Raw genomic sequence first — 18626 nt, 5'->3', positions numbered from 1 at the left:
TCCTGCGCAAATTGCTGCAAAGATTTAATTAATTGCTAATGTAAAGTAAAGACACTTAATAACTATAAAGGCAAAAGAAATTGAGCCAAAAATATAAAGCAATTATATTGTGATGCTAAAATTATAAAAATAACTTTGCATTTGTTAAAATTATAGCAGTCAAAATGGGACTGCCATTGAAAAAAATGATAAAACAAACTTTTAATTAAAGAACTAATGAAATGGAAATAAAAATACACATGGAAAAGCTGTATTATCATTTTTTGACTTTTACTTCGTCAAGAGGAGATCAGCTATTGAGTGACAACCACCTGTTTTCCTGCAGCATCTTTTTGGGGATTAAATTCCATTTTTATTTAAATTGACATTTGTGGCCGCAATTCACTTTGCACTCTAATCATGCCTATTTCCAGAATATTTACATTTTTGATACTATAGCCATAGGAAGATAGCGTAGGGATATAGCATCTTTATAGAAAGAGGCAGAATCTAAAGTGCGCTATTATCCAATATGGAAGCTGACGAAGAAAAGGTTTGGGTTTAGGACCCAGAGAAGAATTGTAAAAAATTTGGTGACGATAGCTATAGTAGTGACCGAGTTGATCGCGAACAAACACACAGACAGACCATTATTTAAAGTTCAGATTTTGAGCGTAAGGTGCATTTGCCCCTCGCTCCCTATTTTAACTTTGCTAATTTTTCATGCTCGATCAGATAGCCTGGCTCAGTAAAAGTAGGCGGCCAGTGCAACTCTGATTAAAAATCTAGTTATAACCACGTGCAGTGCTGATAAGGACCACGTGTTTCTGTGACCCCTTCTCCTATTTTCTTCTTTCTAGGTATTTCTTTCTCCTGATGAGGAGGGACCTTTAGCTGTCCTCGAAATCGATTGAGTGTTTCATTATACCTACGCTAAATACAAGGTTGTTTTTACGATTTTGATTTACACAGACAGACATTCTTCTTTATATACTTATTTATATAGATATCATGTTCGCATTAAATCATAAAATTCAGTTCAACAGCAATATCGCAAAATAATTTTAAAAGTTAGCATCTTTCCAATTTCCGATGCACAGTCTCGCGAGCTGGAGATTTTTCTTTTTTCCCCGTACAGTTTTGCCATTGCTCGGTTTGAAATTGTTGGGTTTGTTAATCAAAACCTCTTAAACAATGTTTTACAAAATATGAAATAGATAATAAAACAAATTCCAAATTTGGGCTTCCAGATGCCCATATTAGGGTGGAGACGTACGTTATTCAAAATCATATGGCTGTAGGTACCGTTATTTTATCACAATGCCAGAAACATACAGACATTCATGCAGATTCTTCATTATTTGATTTCTCTAAATATAACGCAGAGCGATAATATTTGCTGGCAACAATCTGAAAAGTGATTCAGACTTTTAAAGTTTTCGACGCAAAATTCTAAAACGAAATTTAATAGCCCTTCAGTGGTAACGTTCTTTGGGCTATAAATAGAACGATAAAACTCAAAATCGCTTCAAAATTCCGAGTTATAGCACGGATTATTTACAGCATAGTTGCGACAGGGTAGTTGTAGCACTGCCCCGCGCAATCATTGGACAGTCGTAGCATTGTCTCGAAAGAATTAAACGACTTCAGAAAGAGCCGTCGTCACTTATCGAACTCGAGCCGTATTCCAAATAAATACCATACACCCGAAAAAAATTTTCTTATGCAGACAAGCCATATGGCAAGTTGAACTTATTTCAAAGCGACGTATACAAACGTACTAGGATACTGTAATCCTGTACTTAGATGACGATTAGCCGCCTAGACAGTATAGTGATTAGGGGAGTAAACCGTTGAGTTGGCTTCCGACCCAGGTATAGATATATCCACGCAGGAATGGTTACCAACTCGGTGAGAGTCAAACACTAGCTGCCAGGCCGCAGCCCGGCTGAGCAGACGACATTTATAAAATGCAGAAAAGAAATATAACATGTGCATACAAGGTACTTGAAAAAGAATACAACAATGTACAAAGAAATATACATGTGCGTACAAGGCACTTGAAGAAGAGTGCAATCAAAATATATGTATATACATATAAATACCAACTCAGATACAGATATATACACACTTACATATATATTCCGAAACAAATAAAAGTATACAACTCTCACTCATATTCATATATACATTTATATATCTATATATACGTTATCATGATAGTCAAAGTGTACATGAAGCATACTATTGAGGTACGCGTGATCCTAAGTATAAGTTAGGTACCATAAATAAAAGATATAAACATGTACAAATACACTACAGCATTCAGATACAGTACGAACTTTCTGTATGAAAACCTGGCACAGCATAAATACAAAATTGCATATTAAACCAACATATCACATACTCTGTTGCTGACATATTGAACTAGCTTGTATAGACTTTTATGGCTACTATCTTCCAGCGTCAGAAGAGTCAGTAGTCAATTATTGTTTTCAGTTTCCGTCGGGCAACTCTGTTACTTTGTAGATTCTGGAACCAATCTGACAAAAGTAACAGAGCTGCCCAACGTTAGGGATAGCCTACTGTGGGACCAACGTTAGGGGTAGCCTATTGTGGGACCGAAGGGCCTGGTTTCGAATCCTGGAGAAGGCATGGATGTTTGTAAATGTATAGCTTCTTTGCAGAATGGGGGCACTGTAAACATACGGTGAGGCGAATGTTCTCTCGTGTAATTTGGTTGGTGGTAGGGGAGGGAGATTTATGGACCTCCCCCCATGGGGACCTATCCCTCAAAATTTGGGTGGAAAGCAGAAGTGAGACCTCCTTGAGGCTCCAGCAAACATTTGAAATGCCTAATATTCTCTATGTTCTACAATCTTTAAGCATGCACGGTAAAAATGAAAATAGAATACCACTGAGTTTTCATTTACAGCTACAGAATTAGCTTTTTGAACTTACCGGAAAAACTTATCCAGGTAGTCATTACTGCATGTAGACCACGTTATCCTCCCCGGGCCAGTCTTTTCCGACATAAGATAGACACTCGGATCACAATCGTTACCATGACCATCATGTAGCATTCCTAAACTAAATAAAAAGATCAGAATTTTTTTTAATATAAGGTTTTAGGGAAATCTCCGCTTATTCTTTCAGTATTTAAAGCAAAGTAAAATAGCTTTTCTTGAAAATGAGTAATATGCAATTTAATTACGATTTTGACCAATGTGAATTAACCCTTTTCGACACGCTACCTTTTAAAGTCGGGGTTTTGATTTAAAAAAAAGATAGGCAGTCTAATTAGGCCTAGAGGAGTACACAAGTAAAATTTTGTGAAGATAGCACTTATCGTTTTAATTCTATGGGTGTGCCCAAAGTGGCACACTGATTGAATAGAGGTTCGAAAAGAGTGCTGAAACGAGCATTGTCGTCAATGAACTGACCGATGGGATGCGGAGAAACAAAGAATACAGACTCTCAGTTGTCCTAGATTATCGGTGAGCTCCGTCTGGGCACACCTAGGGTTCGCTTTTTGATTTTAGACAAGATTTCAAGATAAAAATTTTAATATAGAATAAGGAGATTAGTATGCAGCCAAAAAAATAACATAGAAATTTCTTTTCAAACAATTCCTTTTATACCCTATAAAAATCTGGAAGATTTCTTTGGAAAATACGGGTCTTAAAAAACTAAACATGGTTAAAATATATGGACTGTTTTGTGTTGAGCTGCCATCTACTATAAATAAAGAAGATTCAGAGTAACCTATAGTAACCTATAAATCCTTTTTCATTCAATTTTTCTGTGTGTACAGAATAAACGTTTTAGGTGTGTCCAGACCGGACGCACTGTGCCGCAAAGGGTTAAACCACATTGGCGAAGAATCCTGTTAATACCCCAGGAATTCATATCCGGAATGGGGTGCTTAAGTATGGATCTCGGAATTTGATTGATAGGAGAATAACGAATTTTGTTGTTTGACTTCTAAATTTATATTTGTTCGGCGTTCTATTTTACCTATCATGTACTGTTTTTGCACTTCCTGTTCTTTAATTGCTTAATTTTATGAAATAATTTACGTGGAAATAATTTTCCTGACGTGATTATATATTTGAGCAGTGAGATAGATACCTGTGGCCCATTTCATGAGCTATAACGAAAGCTGCTTCGAAACTGGAGCCTTCGTTCAACGTGCAGCTATGCTTAGGTCGGCACATACCATTCACCCACGCAAGGCCTATAAAAAAAAGAAGCAGACTTGTAAAAATATTGCATTTAGATATTTATTCAAGTTTTTAATATTTGAGAGATTCTGAAAGAATTTCATTTTTGTACTTTACGGATTACTTCAGAATTTTTATATAAGCTGATTTCACAACAAATTTAAATGATGGTAAGTAGTGGGGGATTCAACCACGAACCCGGCCAAACGGAACGAGGCCACCCTGTTTTTATCATTCACCCTGTTTTAAAATGTACTTTTCGAACATTCTGGATATTCTCTTATCCCCACCTTCAAAGAATACCTGAATTTTCAGGGATATCACTGTTAATTTTGACCATATGGGAGTCAAACGTTTTATACGGTTTTAAGAATGAGTATAAATTTTTACCAAATATAACTATAGGGATTAGCGACCTTATAAAAAGTTAGATTTCATAATTTTTACAAAATGCATTTTTTATGCCAAAAGAATATTTATAAAGTTCAAACATTTTTATAACTGGAACTATTCGTCTATAGCGGTTATGAGAATAAAAGCTACGTAAGGACTTTTATGGACTACGTAAGGACTTTTAGGACTACGTAAGGACTTTTATGGACTACGTAAGGACTTTGTTGTTAGCAGTCTCATTTGTCTGAGAATGATCAACACAACTGACAATGGTCAACAAAACTGACAGTTGTCAACACAAGCCCATGACATTCATCCATCTAGTGTGATGGAGACTATTGGGGTTCGCTATCGTCGAAGTGAGTGGTTGCATATCTACACGGACGGCTCTGTGTTAGAGAGCGTGCGGTATTGGAGCAGATACTCATAGAGAGGTTTTCAGTTTCTGCTTACCAATGGGCCTTCTTACTACCTTTGATGGGGAAATCGAAAATCTGCTGTGGCTATTCATTGTCAGTGCGCTTCAAACCTTCTGAATAATCAAAATAGTTCGCAAAGAATCTTAGACTGTAGGCCTTTGCTTAACCAGTTAACTGTGATTGACGAGTATACTCGTCATGAAGAAGCGGCACGATTTGTGTATTGACGAGTATACTCGTCATGAAGAAGCGGCACGATTTGTGTATTGACGAGTATACTCGTCATGCGTATAATGAAATAGAAAGAAAGGAGGGAGGTTTATTTAGTAAGTACTGTATATAATGACAACATAATATAAACAGAGAAAAGAAAAATAATAACAAAGAAACCGGAGCTAGTGATTGATTATAATCAAAAAAATGGGTAGAGTGGATATGAGCGATAGGACTTATCATAGCGTACTCCACAGCAAGAAAACGACTCAAAAAGTACTACAAAAAGATATTTCTCCATTTCTTAGATATCATGTGTCTAAATGCATTCATATTATATAAAAAATATAATGAAACATAATCGCGTATCAACTTTTTGCTCCAATTTATTGAAGACACTTTTGCGACGCATCCAATTGAAAGAAAGAAATCGTCACAAACTCGGCCGTTTAGACCTAATATAAGCCAATTAGGCGGGAATCATGTTCCGGATTATATACTCGGAACATCGAAAAAAAACCCTACGCGAAGGTGTTCGCATTGCTACAAACGTAAAATCGGGAAGGAATCGCGTTACTGGTGTTTGATTTGCAAAGTCCCATTGTGTATAGTAAGTACCCTGTTTCGCTGAATATCACTCCACAGCCGTTATTTAAATTCTTATTTTTATATGCATAATATTTAATTTAATTGATTGCGTTTTTAGTTAAATATATATGTAATGTATGCTTATGTTAACCAAGTAAGTCAATATTAGCATAAAATTTTCAATTTTATAAAATAAACCCATCTTTTCATACAATATCTCACCAGCGCAACTTATTCTGTGATGGACGAAAATACTCGTCATGGCTCGATTGTGGTCACACAAAAAGGTGCGGACTCTTAAACGAGGGCGCCACAGTTAACTGGTTAAGGCAATGACACCCAGAATTTCTTTCCAATGGATTCCAGCCCACTGTGAAATAATAGGCAGCGAAACTGCTAATACATTAGGGCTAAGAAAGAAACTTTGAGAATGCAACGCATTAATCGACATTTTCATACGACTAAACTGTTTGTTAACCTGACTCTTTATGAAACCGACCTCATCCGAAGGGCATTTTTCAAAATGTTTGTTATAGTACTGAATTTATGAGATTTTTTTTAACTGCACTCGCACTTAAATATAATTGCCACAAAAGTGATTAAAAAATCATTATTTTGAGAAATTTATGCAAAATATGAAAACTTTTTATCAAAATTACTGCCCTCGCACTTACATATAATCGCCACAAAAGTGATTAAAAAATCATTATTTTGAGAAATTTATGCAAAATATGAAACTTTTTTATTAAAATACTGCCCTCGCACTTACATATAATCGCCACAAAAGTGATTTAAAAAATCATTATTTTGAGAAATTTATGCAAAATATGAAACTTTTTTATTAAAATTACTGCCCTCGCACTTACGTATAATCGCCACAAAAGTGATTAAAAAATCATTATTTTGAGAAATTTATGCAAAATATGAAACTTTTTTATTAAAATTACTGCCCTCGCACTTACGTATAATCGCCACAAAAGTGATTAAAAAATCATTATTTTGAGAAATTTATGCAAAATATGAAACTTTTTATTAAAATTACTGCCCTCGCACTTACATATAATCGCCACAAAAGTGATTAAAAAATCATTATTTTGAGAAATTTATGCAAAATATGAAAATTTTTTATCAAAATTAACAAAAACAACTACCACTGACACGAATACAACGAAAATAAAAACATAAATTTGACTTCATTTCATCTACATTAACCATAAGCATACAGTAAACTACAATAATTGAAAAATATTGATTTGTTAGTAATGTATGATTAAATATGTTAGTTAACACAAAAACATTTTAAAATGCATATGCTATTAAAAGTGCTATAACTTAAATTCTGTAAGGCTAATTTTTTAATTTTTAGTCTTCATGCGAAATAATATACAAACTCTATGAAAAATTTTAAGTCATTTTGTGAGGGACTTTTAGAGTTATCATAGTTGCTGTAAACGCGGAAAAAAAAATCATCAAAAATTGCTTAAAATTTTTTAGGTACCAGGCATCTATCATCACTTTACTGCTGGTATACAACTTCTAAGAGTTTTGACAAGTATATTCATAACTCAACCACATTAACATTTCAAAAATAAGATGCATGATTTACAAACAGCATCATCGCACAGAGGTGCATATACAAAATGAAAAATCTGATGTGTACACCACATGACTTCCTTGTACGGAATATTAAATTATACGCATTTTTTCTTGCATTTCATTTAAACTTATTGGATTAAATTAAATCTACTTCGACGACAGCGCATAAAACACAATACAATAAATGCATTCTTTAAAATTCACTCTATTTATTTACCATAGCTACACTCTGGCGCTAGGCTCACTTAACAGTATTATATTTCGTTCCTCTTATAACTCAGAATGCACAAAATTTATATCATTTAAAGAAGTATCTAATCGTTGGCACATGTTCTATTCAAATACTATAATAAAGCTAGAACGATGTATTAAAGAAATTAAGCAAACAAAACAAAAAAGAAACAGTTTTTCACATACGATTGAGTACTTCTCATTCAATTAGTTCAGCTCTCACTTCGCGACAAGGCAAAAATACATAAAATGTCAAAATATCTGTATTAAAAATTAGGAAGTAAATCTTAAACACTTATTTCGTCGAAAACATTCCAGAAAGGCTTAAGCATGATTTAATTGGCAATAATAAATGAAGGCGTTATCTTTGTTGTTGCGAAGCTAAGTTTCTCTAGATTGGCAACTAATCCACTACTCTGCTGTTTCAAATGTAAACAAGCAATGGCCGCCATCAAAAAATTTATTATGCTTAGCGGCACTTAAACATCTTTAAAATTGTTGATAATTCTAAAAATATTGCATACAGATTTACTAAAGGCATAAAAACCTTAATCGAAAGATAAAAACAACATAATTCAATCATTTTTAAAGCTAAAAATGTACAATTTACAAACATATAAGAGTAAAGAAACTGAGATCACTGAGCCGGGTAACAGAGTGGATATATATATATAAATATATTTATATACGTTTGGTGCGGCCGATTGCAACCAAAATACGAGGTGCACATCTGCATGTTATAGCAGTCCTATATACAAAATTTCAACGTTCTGAGGCAACTCGTTTTTGAGTTATGCTAGATACGTACGTACGTTCGTACAGACGCCACGAAAAATTCTCTTCATAATTCATTTTAAAGCAGTTTTATAATATTTTTGGAGGAAAAGAGTCTTTTATTCTGACCTTACGTATAGATGTCACGCAAATACATAGTTAAATTGCATTCGATAGCGGTCAAAATGGATATTTTCGTTGAAATATGCTGCCTGAAACTTTTCGTGATTACAATACTTCCTTTTTATTTCGTACGAGGAAGTAAAAATCATAAGTTTAAATACATTAAGTAATATTAAAAGATAAAATGAAAACACAAAGTCTTTCAGCAGAGTTGATGATGAGGGTAAAATACCGCTGTTGAAGCGAATTAAACTAAAATGTTGCGTTTGCTAATTTAAAGTTAATAGACTAGAAATCAAAACGTTTGAAAAATAGTCTGCTGCAGAAATTCCTATTTAAAGTTTATCCATAATAGATCTGGCAGCTTTAAATTTCGCAATGAATTCTTTGACTTTCTGTAAGTAAATTGTTAACCATTCAAAAAAAGAATAATTCATGTTCTTTGACATCTTACTGAGTTTTCTTTCTAAACCAGGCTGAAGCATTTTCTAAGCAATTTTGTTCTTTGGTAGAGAAGGAAATTTGATAATGTGAATTTATTTTAGTTTTCTGATTTTAAAGATTCTTTTTTGTTTCTTGCATCTTCAATAGCTATTTGAATATTTCTTGGATGTTTGGTACAACCTTGGTAGAACGAAACGAAATTTGCAGATTAACATAGCATGATATGTATACACAAATATTCACGTTGCCAAAACGAAAATGAAAAATACTTTGCCAGAATTTTTAGACCAACTGAAATGCTTAAAATTATTTAGTTAACAAATAAAAGGGCGAAAAATGCATTTTTAATTTTCCCTTTAAACTTTCCACTTCCGCTTTGTTGCCACTCAGAAAACTCATATATCCCCACTTCTAATAAACATATAAAGAAAAGTTTTTCTTGATAGCTAAGAGTGTGGTGTTTACAAATATGGAATTAAAAAAGTCTGATGTGTGCACCACATGACTTTCTTGTACGGAATATTAAATTATACCCATTTTTTCTTGCATTTCATTTAAACTTATTGGATTGAATTAAATCTACTTCGTCGATAGCGCATAAACCACAATAGAATAAATGCACTCTTTAACATTCACTATATATGTTTACCATAGCGACACTCTGACCCTAGGTTCATTTAACAGAGTTACATTTCATTCATTTTTTAACTCAGAACGCACAAAATGTATATCATCTTAAGAATTATCTAATCGTACGGTGTATAAAAGAAATTAAGCAAAAAAATAACTTAAAAAAAAAAAAAAAAAAAAAAAAAAAAAGAAACTGTTTTTTCACAGACAATTCAGTATTTCTCATTCAATTAATTCAGTTCTCACTTCACGAAAAGGCAAAAAATACATTAAAACTCAAGATGTCTGTATTGAAAGTTATGAAGTAAATCTTAAACACTTATTTCCTCGAATAAATTCCAGAATGGATTAAGCATAATAAATGTTATGCTTAATCCATTCGTTACTTTTTTTTTTTTTTCGAAGCTAAGTTTCTCTAGATTGGCAGCAAATCCACTACTCTGCTGTTTCAAATGTAAACAAGCAATGGCCGCCATCAAAAAAATTATTAGGCTTAGTGGCATTTAAATAACTTTAAAATTGCTGATAATTCTAAAAATATTACATACAGATTTACTAAAGGCATAACACCTTAACCGGAAGATAAGAACAACATAATTCAATCATTTTTAAAGCTAAAAATGTACAATTTACAAACATATAAGAGTAAAGAAACTGAGATCACTGAGCCGGGTAACAGAGCGGATATATATATATAAATATATTTATATACGTTTGGTGCGGCCGATTGCAACCAAAATACGAGGTGCACATCTACATGTTATAGCAGTCCTATATACAAAATTTCAACGTTCTGAGGCTACTCGTTTTTGAGTTATGCGAGATATGTACGTACAGACGCCACGAAAAATTCTCTTCAGAATTCATTTTAAATCAGTTTTATAATTTTTTTGGTGGGAAAAGAGTCTTTTATTCTGTCCTTACGTACAGAAGACACGCAAAAACATCGTTCAATTGCAATCGATAGCGGTGAAAATGGATATTTTCGTTGAAATATGATGCCTGAAACTTTTCGCGATTACAATACTGCTTTTTTACTTCGTACAAGGAAGTAAAAAACTGTGATTTTTTTTAGCCACAATCGGTCTTTCAAACTGACTGGACATGACTGTTTTCGAGACCACCTCTCCAGAATTGGAGTGGTGGATTCCTCAAACTGCGTTTTGTGCGACTGCAAACAGCCTATGATTTGTTGAACATTTAAATAATTTTATTGCACATTCCCGGTATCAGGACATTGTTAAAACGTACTGGAGAGCTCGCGAACTAATGGCTTTAACCTATTAAGCTGTTTGGGATTCGTAAAATAAATAAATGAATAAAACTATTTCTTTTTCATAAAAAAAAGTCTGATATGGACTGACAGCACATGACTTATATGTAGGGCCTATTAAATTATACACATATTTTGCTGCACTTTATTTTAACTTGTTTCCTAGAATTATTCTGACTTGGTTAACCGATTCCTGGAGGCAAGTCGAAAATGACATCAAAAATTTGAATTTTTTTTTAAATTAAATATGCCAGTCAATTCTTGTCGTACCGGAGTCAAACTTCTTATAATTATATTTTTTATAACGAGCATAAAACATTCCTAGGTATAAATACAGGAAATGAGAGACCTCATTAAAAGATCGATTTCGTTATTTGTCCAAAAATTTTTTTTTTAATCTGCTGTTGCAAAACAAGAATGTTTTCGTCATTTAAAACACTTTCGTGATTAAAAGTATATCATTACAATCAACGCCTGCGTTAATAAAAGTCGAATAAGACTTTTAAACCGGATATACAGGGGGTATACTTTAAGGGTGGTTAAAGTGGATTGCAATAAACAAGGGAGGTGCTTAACAACATGCAACAGCAGTCCCATATACAAAAGTTCAACGTTCTACGGCTATTTGTTTTCGAATTATGGGAGATACATACATACGTATACGTGACTAGAGATGTCACGAAAAAATACTATTTAAATCCACGTTGCAATCCGTTTTGTCAAAAAACTTCCTTTATTCTGCACATAGGTACGTACAGATGTCACCTCCCTTCCAAAACAAATATAGTGAAAATGGTTTCGGAAACGATCAAAATGGGAATTTCCGTTAAAATATGATATTCGAAATTTTTCGCAATTACAGCACTTCATTTACATCATACAAATAGTAAAATTCATTAAATCGATCCATTTTTACGCATTTAATAAAAGTACCTGATCTCTAGTTATTTTAATTTGGCGTCGACAATAAGAAAACACACTTACCCAATACCTTTGCATTCTTTTCATTTTTCAGAGACACTTTGTGGAGATCAAATCTGAAATAAAACTGCATGCATTAGGAAGAGTTAGGAGACGCATTGCTATTCTAATCAATCCTTATAACAAGATGAAATTTTGAGTATGTTCAGAGCAGAATATCCGGACACCCGGGCGGCTTTCACATACTATTCGAGGGCACCCGGAATTGTCTAGGGCACCATCCTCCCCACGCTCCATGAGCGAAGTTTATTGCAAAAAAAAAAAAAAAAAAAAAAAATGGAAGTAGAATGACATGGCCATACAGGGGCTAATGTTTTACATTTGCCCTGTACAATACAATTGATCATAGTACAATTAGAAATACACTTTATGCTTCGTTCAACATATACCGTACACTGCGGGAACAAAATGGGAAAGTTCTATATCTCCCGCTCTATTCAGCCGACTGGCGAAATTCAACTTGCGTTTTTGAGGCCTCGAAACCGCAACTTAGGATATATATTAGATTTATATATAGTTATAAATCTAATGTATATCCTAAGTTCTAGTTCCTAAGTTGTTCTAATATAGGTATTTTGATACAAAATCGGACTTTGATGTCATGCCAATTGTGTCATGCCAATTGTGTTCCATATTTCGATTCTAACAAGCAAACCTTCTTTCTTCGATATCGGTTTGCTGGAAACCCGTATATTTTCTGAAATCTTCTGTCACGCATAGAAAGTCTTTGAAACCCTAGGGGCAGAGGGACAAGAGTTCAGAATCTATAGGACCCAGAAAGTATCAGTGAAGTGTTGGAAACAGGACACCAAAAGTCGCTAAAATACTCGTTTCACGTATTTATATGAAGTAATAACATAGTAAGAAGGTAATATAAAGAATCTCAATATAAAAGAAGAAACAACTGGTTAAAAAGAAACAATATACGTTGGAATGTTGAAAATATGACCTCTTGTTGACTTCAAACAAAATCTATTACAAGAGACAATCAATGTGCAAATCGTCCCCCCCCCAAAAAAAAAAACAGTGAGACGGGCAGAAAGACAGTTAATAATGGGCACATTTTACAAAAGCGATAGCCTCACACTTTGCATAAGCATCATTTGTCAATGAATCGAAGCAGTAATCCATCGGAAGATGGATAAGAAACTTGGTTAGATATTAAATTTAATATTTTTTAATAAAAATAAAACCAGACATTTATTTCTTACAAAAATAAAAAATATATAAACGAATATACTTATAAAAACAAATAAAATTCTCAGTCAGTCAGATCATTCAGTCTATTCTGTGTTTCCAATTTTCTGCCATTTTGTTAAGAAGGCAAAAAATTGGAATTGATTAGATTGGCTTAGGCATATCGCGTTCAATTTCGTCGTCAATCCATATATACAGTCGTTTTCCCATTTCCTCTGTACTGTTGTTTCTAGAACGGGTAATTCTAGTTGCAGAGCTTGACGTAGTTGCAGTTGCCGATGACAGTATTTTTTCTTTATTCGTAAGAATTGTCCTTATTGTTGAAGCTGCCAAATTCAATGCAGCACTAATTTGAGATTGACGTTCACCAGAATCTAATCTTCTAATCACTTGCATTATAGTTTCCAGTGAAATGCTTTTTTTGGTTGCTTTCTTTTCTTTTTTTTTATTATCATCCATGTTAAAAACTAAAGATCATAATATTTATCACTGTATTATTCGTTATAGTATTATATAAATTTATACTTACAATAATGTCAACAAATGTTTCAAATGATAAAAATGCGTCCTTACAGCACCGCACCAAACAAGAAACACAACTACAGTGTTTTGGATATGTTATTTGGAAATCCCCGTAGTGCTGCGATCAATTTCGGGAAATCCCCGTAGCGCTGCGATCAATTTCGGGGAATCCCTGTAGTGCTGCGATCAACTTCGGGGAACCCCCTTAGTGCTGCGATCAATTTCGGGGAATCCTCGGGTTGAAATAAAAGAGCGCTAAACCGAAACAGTGCTGAACGAAACAGCGTTAAGCGGGATCTTACTGAATCATTTTCTTGAAAGGAGGTTTGGTTTGATTTGGTTTGGTTTGGTTTATTAGATTACGGCAAAGCCCTCGAGGGCCTTAAGGGAGGGATGCCTTCGTGGAGGACTTTTTAAGTCTTGAAAGGAGGAGCGCTGAACTCATATAGTGAAAAGGACTGCAGGGCCAGAAAACCATCGCGATGCCAAATGTGCTCTTGTTTCTCGATAATGGTTGTGTCCTTTATGTAACGAATAAAAGATTTGCAGTGTCCGAAAAAATGAATATTCAGAGGCTGGATCTCTCCGTGCATCCTTCAGACACCACTTCATTTGTTTAACTTTACTATCAAGTATTTCCTAAGTATACAATTCACGATCTTTGTTAGAACACCATGAATCCACTAAAAGCAGAATTTTCTTCCTCTCATCAGGCGGCATACTTGGCCAAAATTACGTCACGACAGAACCGTTTGAAGTCTGCTTTCGACATGTTCGCTGTTTTTCCAGCACACGATCTTATATTTAGAGGATATGGCGGCTTTAACTGCGGAAAATATTCCAGGTAGTTCGAATACAAGCACACACGTTGGTTGCAGCATTTCGCCTTCCATTGAAATCATATGCGTAATCATTAAGCTGTGCTCCGTTGCAGAGACTGATCCAACGAACAACTATTGTTCCTCTGGTTGCCATGGTTCGATGGCATTGAAACTCTTTGAAACACTTTGAGGGTCCTATAGCTCCTAAATGGTTGTCCCTCTGCCCCTAAGACTTCAAAGTTTTTCTACTTGTGACACAAACTTACAGAAAATATATGGGTTTCTGATGAACTGGTATCAAAGGAGAGGAGGACTACTTGCAAGATTCAAATTATGCCAAACTGCGAAGTTTTGTAAAAATCGCACGAGTAGTTTTTAAAAAATTAGCTTTCAAAATTTTAGCTCCTCCATGTTAATTGAATTTGGTATATAGTGTTACGAAATGTACAGGTATGGTAAGATAGCTTCCCCGCAAAGCAGTTTTAGAGTTGCCATAAAATTACAAGGGAGTGCAGGGTTGCCACATTTGGCGACAAAATTGGCGATATGCCATGAACGGATGGAACGAATTCTTACCGGTTTAGCACAGAATGTTCTCGAACACAAGCCGAAAGGTATACAAGCCCTGCTGGTCCACACTCGGTTAGTGTGCCTCGTCTAGCGAGCTGATAGTCATTGAGCGAGTGTCTCGAAGTCTAGCGCTGAGTTGGTCGTTGAGTGCATCGAAGAGTCCCTTAGTGTATCGCGGTTAGTACATCGTCGAGAGAGTGTGTTAAGCGCCGGGAACGACTGAACCGAGGAGTCGGGAGCTGTGCTCTGTGTGTCGTCGTGTACATCGCGAGTTGTAACGTGGAGAGTATCGAGAGTACGTAGAGTTCCGAGAACAACCAAGCAGAGTCGGGAGCTGAACTCTAGTGCTTTGCAGTAAAGCTGTCTTCACCGTCATTGCCTGACAGTATGAAGGCTGTGTCGCTGATTGTTCCAGCGTATTTATTGTAGATCTTCGACGACTGTAAAAGTGTTTTGGAGCTGTCGTGATTAAGAATGGTAAATGAAGTGTGTTTCGATATTCCATCAAGTGCTGTCGTCGTTATTCACTCCAAATCCACACAAACCCCGTACGAACGTGAAGGAAAAAAATAACGTAACAATATTTATCAATACTTCCTTTTTTCTTAAATTTATTTCATTCTTCCTTTCACATTTCGAAATTTAGGTTCATTCCAAATAAAATTCGCCGTTTTTTTATAATTTATTTTTTAAATTTCTATTTTTAAATTTTTATAAATTTTTCGAAAACCATTTTGAATTATAACCGATAAAAATTTTTATACCATCATCTTAAAGTAGATGTATTTTTAAACATACCTGCAAAAAATTCGTTTTTTTATGCAAAATTTCCAAATATATACATATATTAATATACTGGCGCGTCTTGAAATTTGACATATTTGTTATAAGCTATAATAACGCCAAATGTGGCTTACACACTTTGTTTAAATTATTTGAAAATATGCACAAAGCACATTTTTTCGTCTCGTGCAGAAAAAAAAAATTGGGCAAAGTAAAATAGGTTGCTATAAATTAAGAAGTTCGCCAAGTAAATTATTCTTGGCGCAAACTGAAAAAAGTGGGCCAAGAAAATTTTTGAATTTCTCCGTAAATTTCGCACCATATTTTCCAAAATTTAATATTTAGGCATTTTTGAAACAAAATATGGAAAAAAATCGTCATGTCATTTCAGGAACGTCCGATTTTGTGTCAAAATACCTACATTAGAACAACGCTAAATATAAAGCTAATATATATCCTAAGTCCCGCTTTCGAGGCATGATGAAGAACGCAATGTGATTTCTTCAATCGACCCAGTACAACGGGAGATATAGAACTGTCCCATTCTTTCTTTTTGCATAGTGTACATAAAACATACAGTTAGTACGTTATACATATGTTACGGTGAAACACCGAAATCTGGAGAATGTCGACTTTCACCGGTGAATGTCAACATTCACATAGTCGCTTAGTGTATGTCCGAAATATTTTCCAAATACTCTTATTTCTGACTTACACCGGTAAATGTCGACATTCGCCATGTACTAATGGTGAATGTTGAACATATAACAATATTATATTTTCTTCTCCGTCATTCAGTCGCCAAAAAAAGCACTTGAAACTTAAAATAAGAACTTAAGAATATAAAAACTTAAAACATACAGTACATTCAATATGAGAAAAAAATAAAAATAGATGTTAAAAAAAAACTTAATTATACAGTACGTTGTAAATGAGAAAATAAATAGTAATAAAAAACTTACTAAATTACGTGATTCAAATCTTATTTATCGCAACAACTTAAACTATTATGACACTTTGAATTGTCGACTCCTCTCTTTTCGACCTAACCAGAGCATATCTGTGATTGCCGACATACACCGGTTGAGGGTCCGAATGTACAAGAATATAATGCAATATTCGATCTTTCACCGACGCATTTGGTGAATGTTGACATTCTCCGGTGAAAGTCGACATTCTCCAATTTTTTCTTTGAAAAATGAGGGTCTTAAAAATCTAAACATGGCTAAAATATATGGACTGGTTTGTGTTGAGCTGCCATCTACTATAAATAAAGAAGGTTCAGAGTAACTTATAAATCCTTTTTCATTCAATTTTTCTGTGCATAGAGAAGGAAATTTTTAGGTGTGTCCAGACCGAACACACTGTACCGCAAAGGGTTAAAGATCGTAGAAACAATCACACGTATTTTCAGTTGTAAGCAAGTAAATAAAAACAGAAGAAAACACGTATGTATCACAAAGTTTACATCCGCACTTGTTTATAAAAGACAGTTCATATAATCACGACAAAGGATGCTTTCATGGAGGAATTTCAAAGGGAAATTGGCATGTATACACGTTACACATATGAAAAATCGCGAAAATGCTCATGCAGAGCCCATTCGCGGGATTCGAACCTCTGACCGAACTATCAGTATTCAGCGACATTACCGTTCGGGCACTGAACGGTAAAGTCGCTGAGTAGTTATGGTAATATAAAATACTGGTATATAATACTGGTAATATAAAAAAATAAATGAAAAGTTACATATTATAAAAAATAAATTAAAATGTATATTTACAGCATTTTTATTATTATATTAGCTTATTAGATTGTCATCAAATTATAGCCAGAAAGGCTAAAGAGATAGCTTTAAGATTAACATTTCTGTCAAATGAATTTCCAGTCTGAATCTGACAGGGAAATAAATAAATAAGCTCATTTAATGCTTTTTATTAGCTCAAAAGGCGTTAGCCCAGAAGGGCTATTAATTTCGTTTTTAGCATTTTGCGTTGAAAACTTTAAATGTCGGTTCACTTTTCAAATTGTTGACACCAAATATTAGAGCCCTATATTATATTTATTTTAAAAAATTCAATAATAAAGAATCTGCAAAAATGTATGTATCTTTCTCTCACTATGCTGAAACAGCGGTACATAAACACATCGAATTTTGAATAACGTAGTCCTCCATACCCGGTTAACATGATGGCGTGGTCCCAGTGTAGCTCAGAGGAAACAGGAGGATTCTTAAGAGATTGCCAAGAGCAGAAGTTATCCAAATATTGGTCAATATTGCCTTCAGCTGCGTCAGGTGCCTCCTGTTAGAAGTAGACAAAAGTAAACGATTTAAATAAACAGGAAACAGATGTTTTAAGAATTTAAAAAAAATACAGAAAAAAATAAATAAATAAAAAAGATAGTATTTACTCGCGCGTTTCGCCTTTTCTACTACCTTGTGCGGAGTAAAGAAAGTATTGTAACCAGGAAAAATTTTGGTTATCATTTTTCAAGAGAAATATCCATTTTGACCGGCCTGAATCTATTTGACTAATATCTTCCGAGACGTCTGGACTCAATAAAAAACTCTTTTTTTCCAAAACGAAATTTTATCATGACGTCTGTATATACGTACGTATCTCGCATAACTAAAAAAAGGGTCACCCGAAAAAGTTTAAATTTTGCATATGGGACTGCTATTGCATCTGGTTGTGCACCTCCCTCTTTTTATATCGCAGTCAGCAATACCAAAAGTATATATATCTCCAACCTCCTTACGTGGTTTAAAATATACTTCCAGTTGCAGAAGTATTTTGAATAAAGAAAAAAATTCATGTTTAAACAATTTCAAAATTTAAAAAAAAAATTAATTTTGGACAAAAAA

General features: G+C 34.2%; 1 protein-coding gene across 2 annotated transcripts in view; it reads right to left on the bottom strand.

Annotated features, from left to right (window-relative positions):
- The window catches only part of LOC118180628 (A disintegrin and metalloproteinase with thrombospondin motifs adt-1-like), a 152437-nt gene that overhangs the window by 21330 nt on the left and 112481 nt on the right, over nucleotides 1–18626 (bottom strand). For both annotated transcript variants that reach the window (XM_085821226.1, XM_085821227.1), the window contains exons 7-10: nucleotides 17939–18063; nucleotides 11871–11923; nucleotides 4111–4216; nucleotides 2941–3069 (exon numbers count right to left, since the gene is read on the bottom strand). In XM_085821226.1, coding sequence (XP_085677352.1) covers nucleotides 2941–3069; nucleotides 4111–4216; nucleotides 11871–11923; nucleotides 17939–18063 — 413 coding nt within the window. The remainder of the gene's footprint in view (nucleotides 1–2940; nucleotides 3070–4110; nucleotides 4217–11870; nucleotides 11924–17938; nucleotides 18064–18626) is intronic.

Source organism: Stegodyphus dumicola, chromosome 7 (assembly GCF_044657685.1).
Source record: "Stegodyphus dumicola isolate Sdum_Otavi_A_Nest chromosome 7, ASM4465768v1".
Lineage (NCBI taxonomy): Eukaryota > Metazoa > Arthropoda > Arachnida > Araneae > Eresidae > Stegodyphus > Stegodyphus dumicola.
The sequence above is the reverse complement of the archived record's forward strand: the minus strand, read 5'-3'. Positions and strand labels throughout refer to the sequence as shown.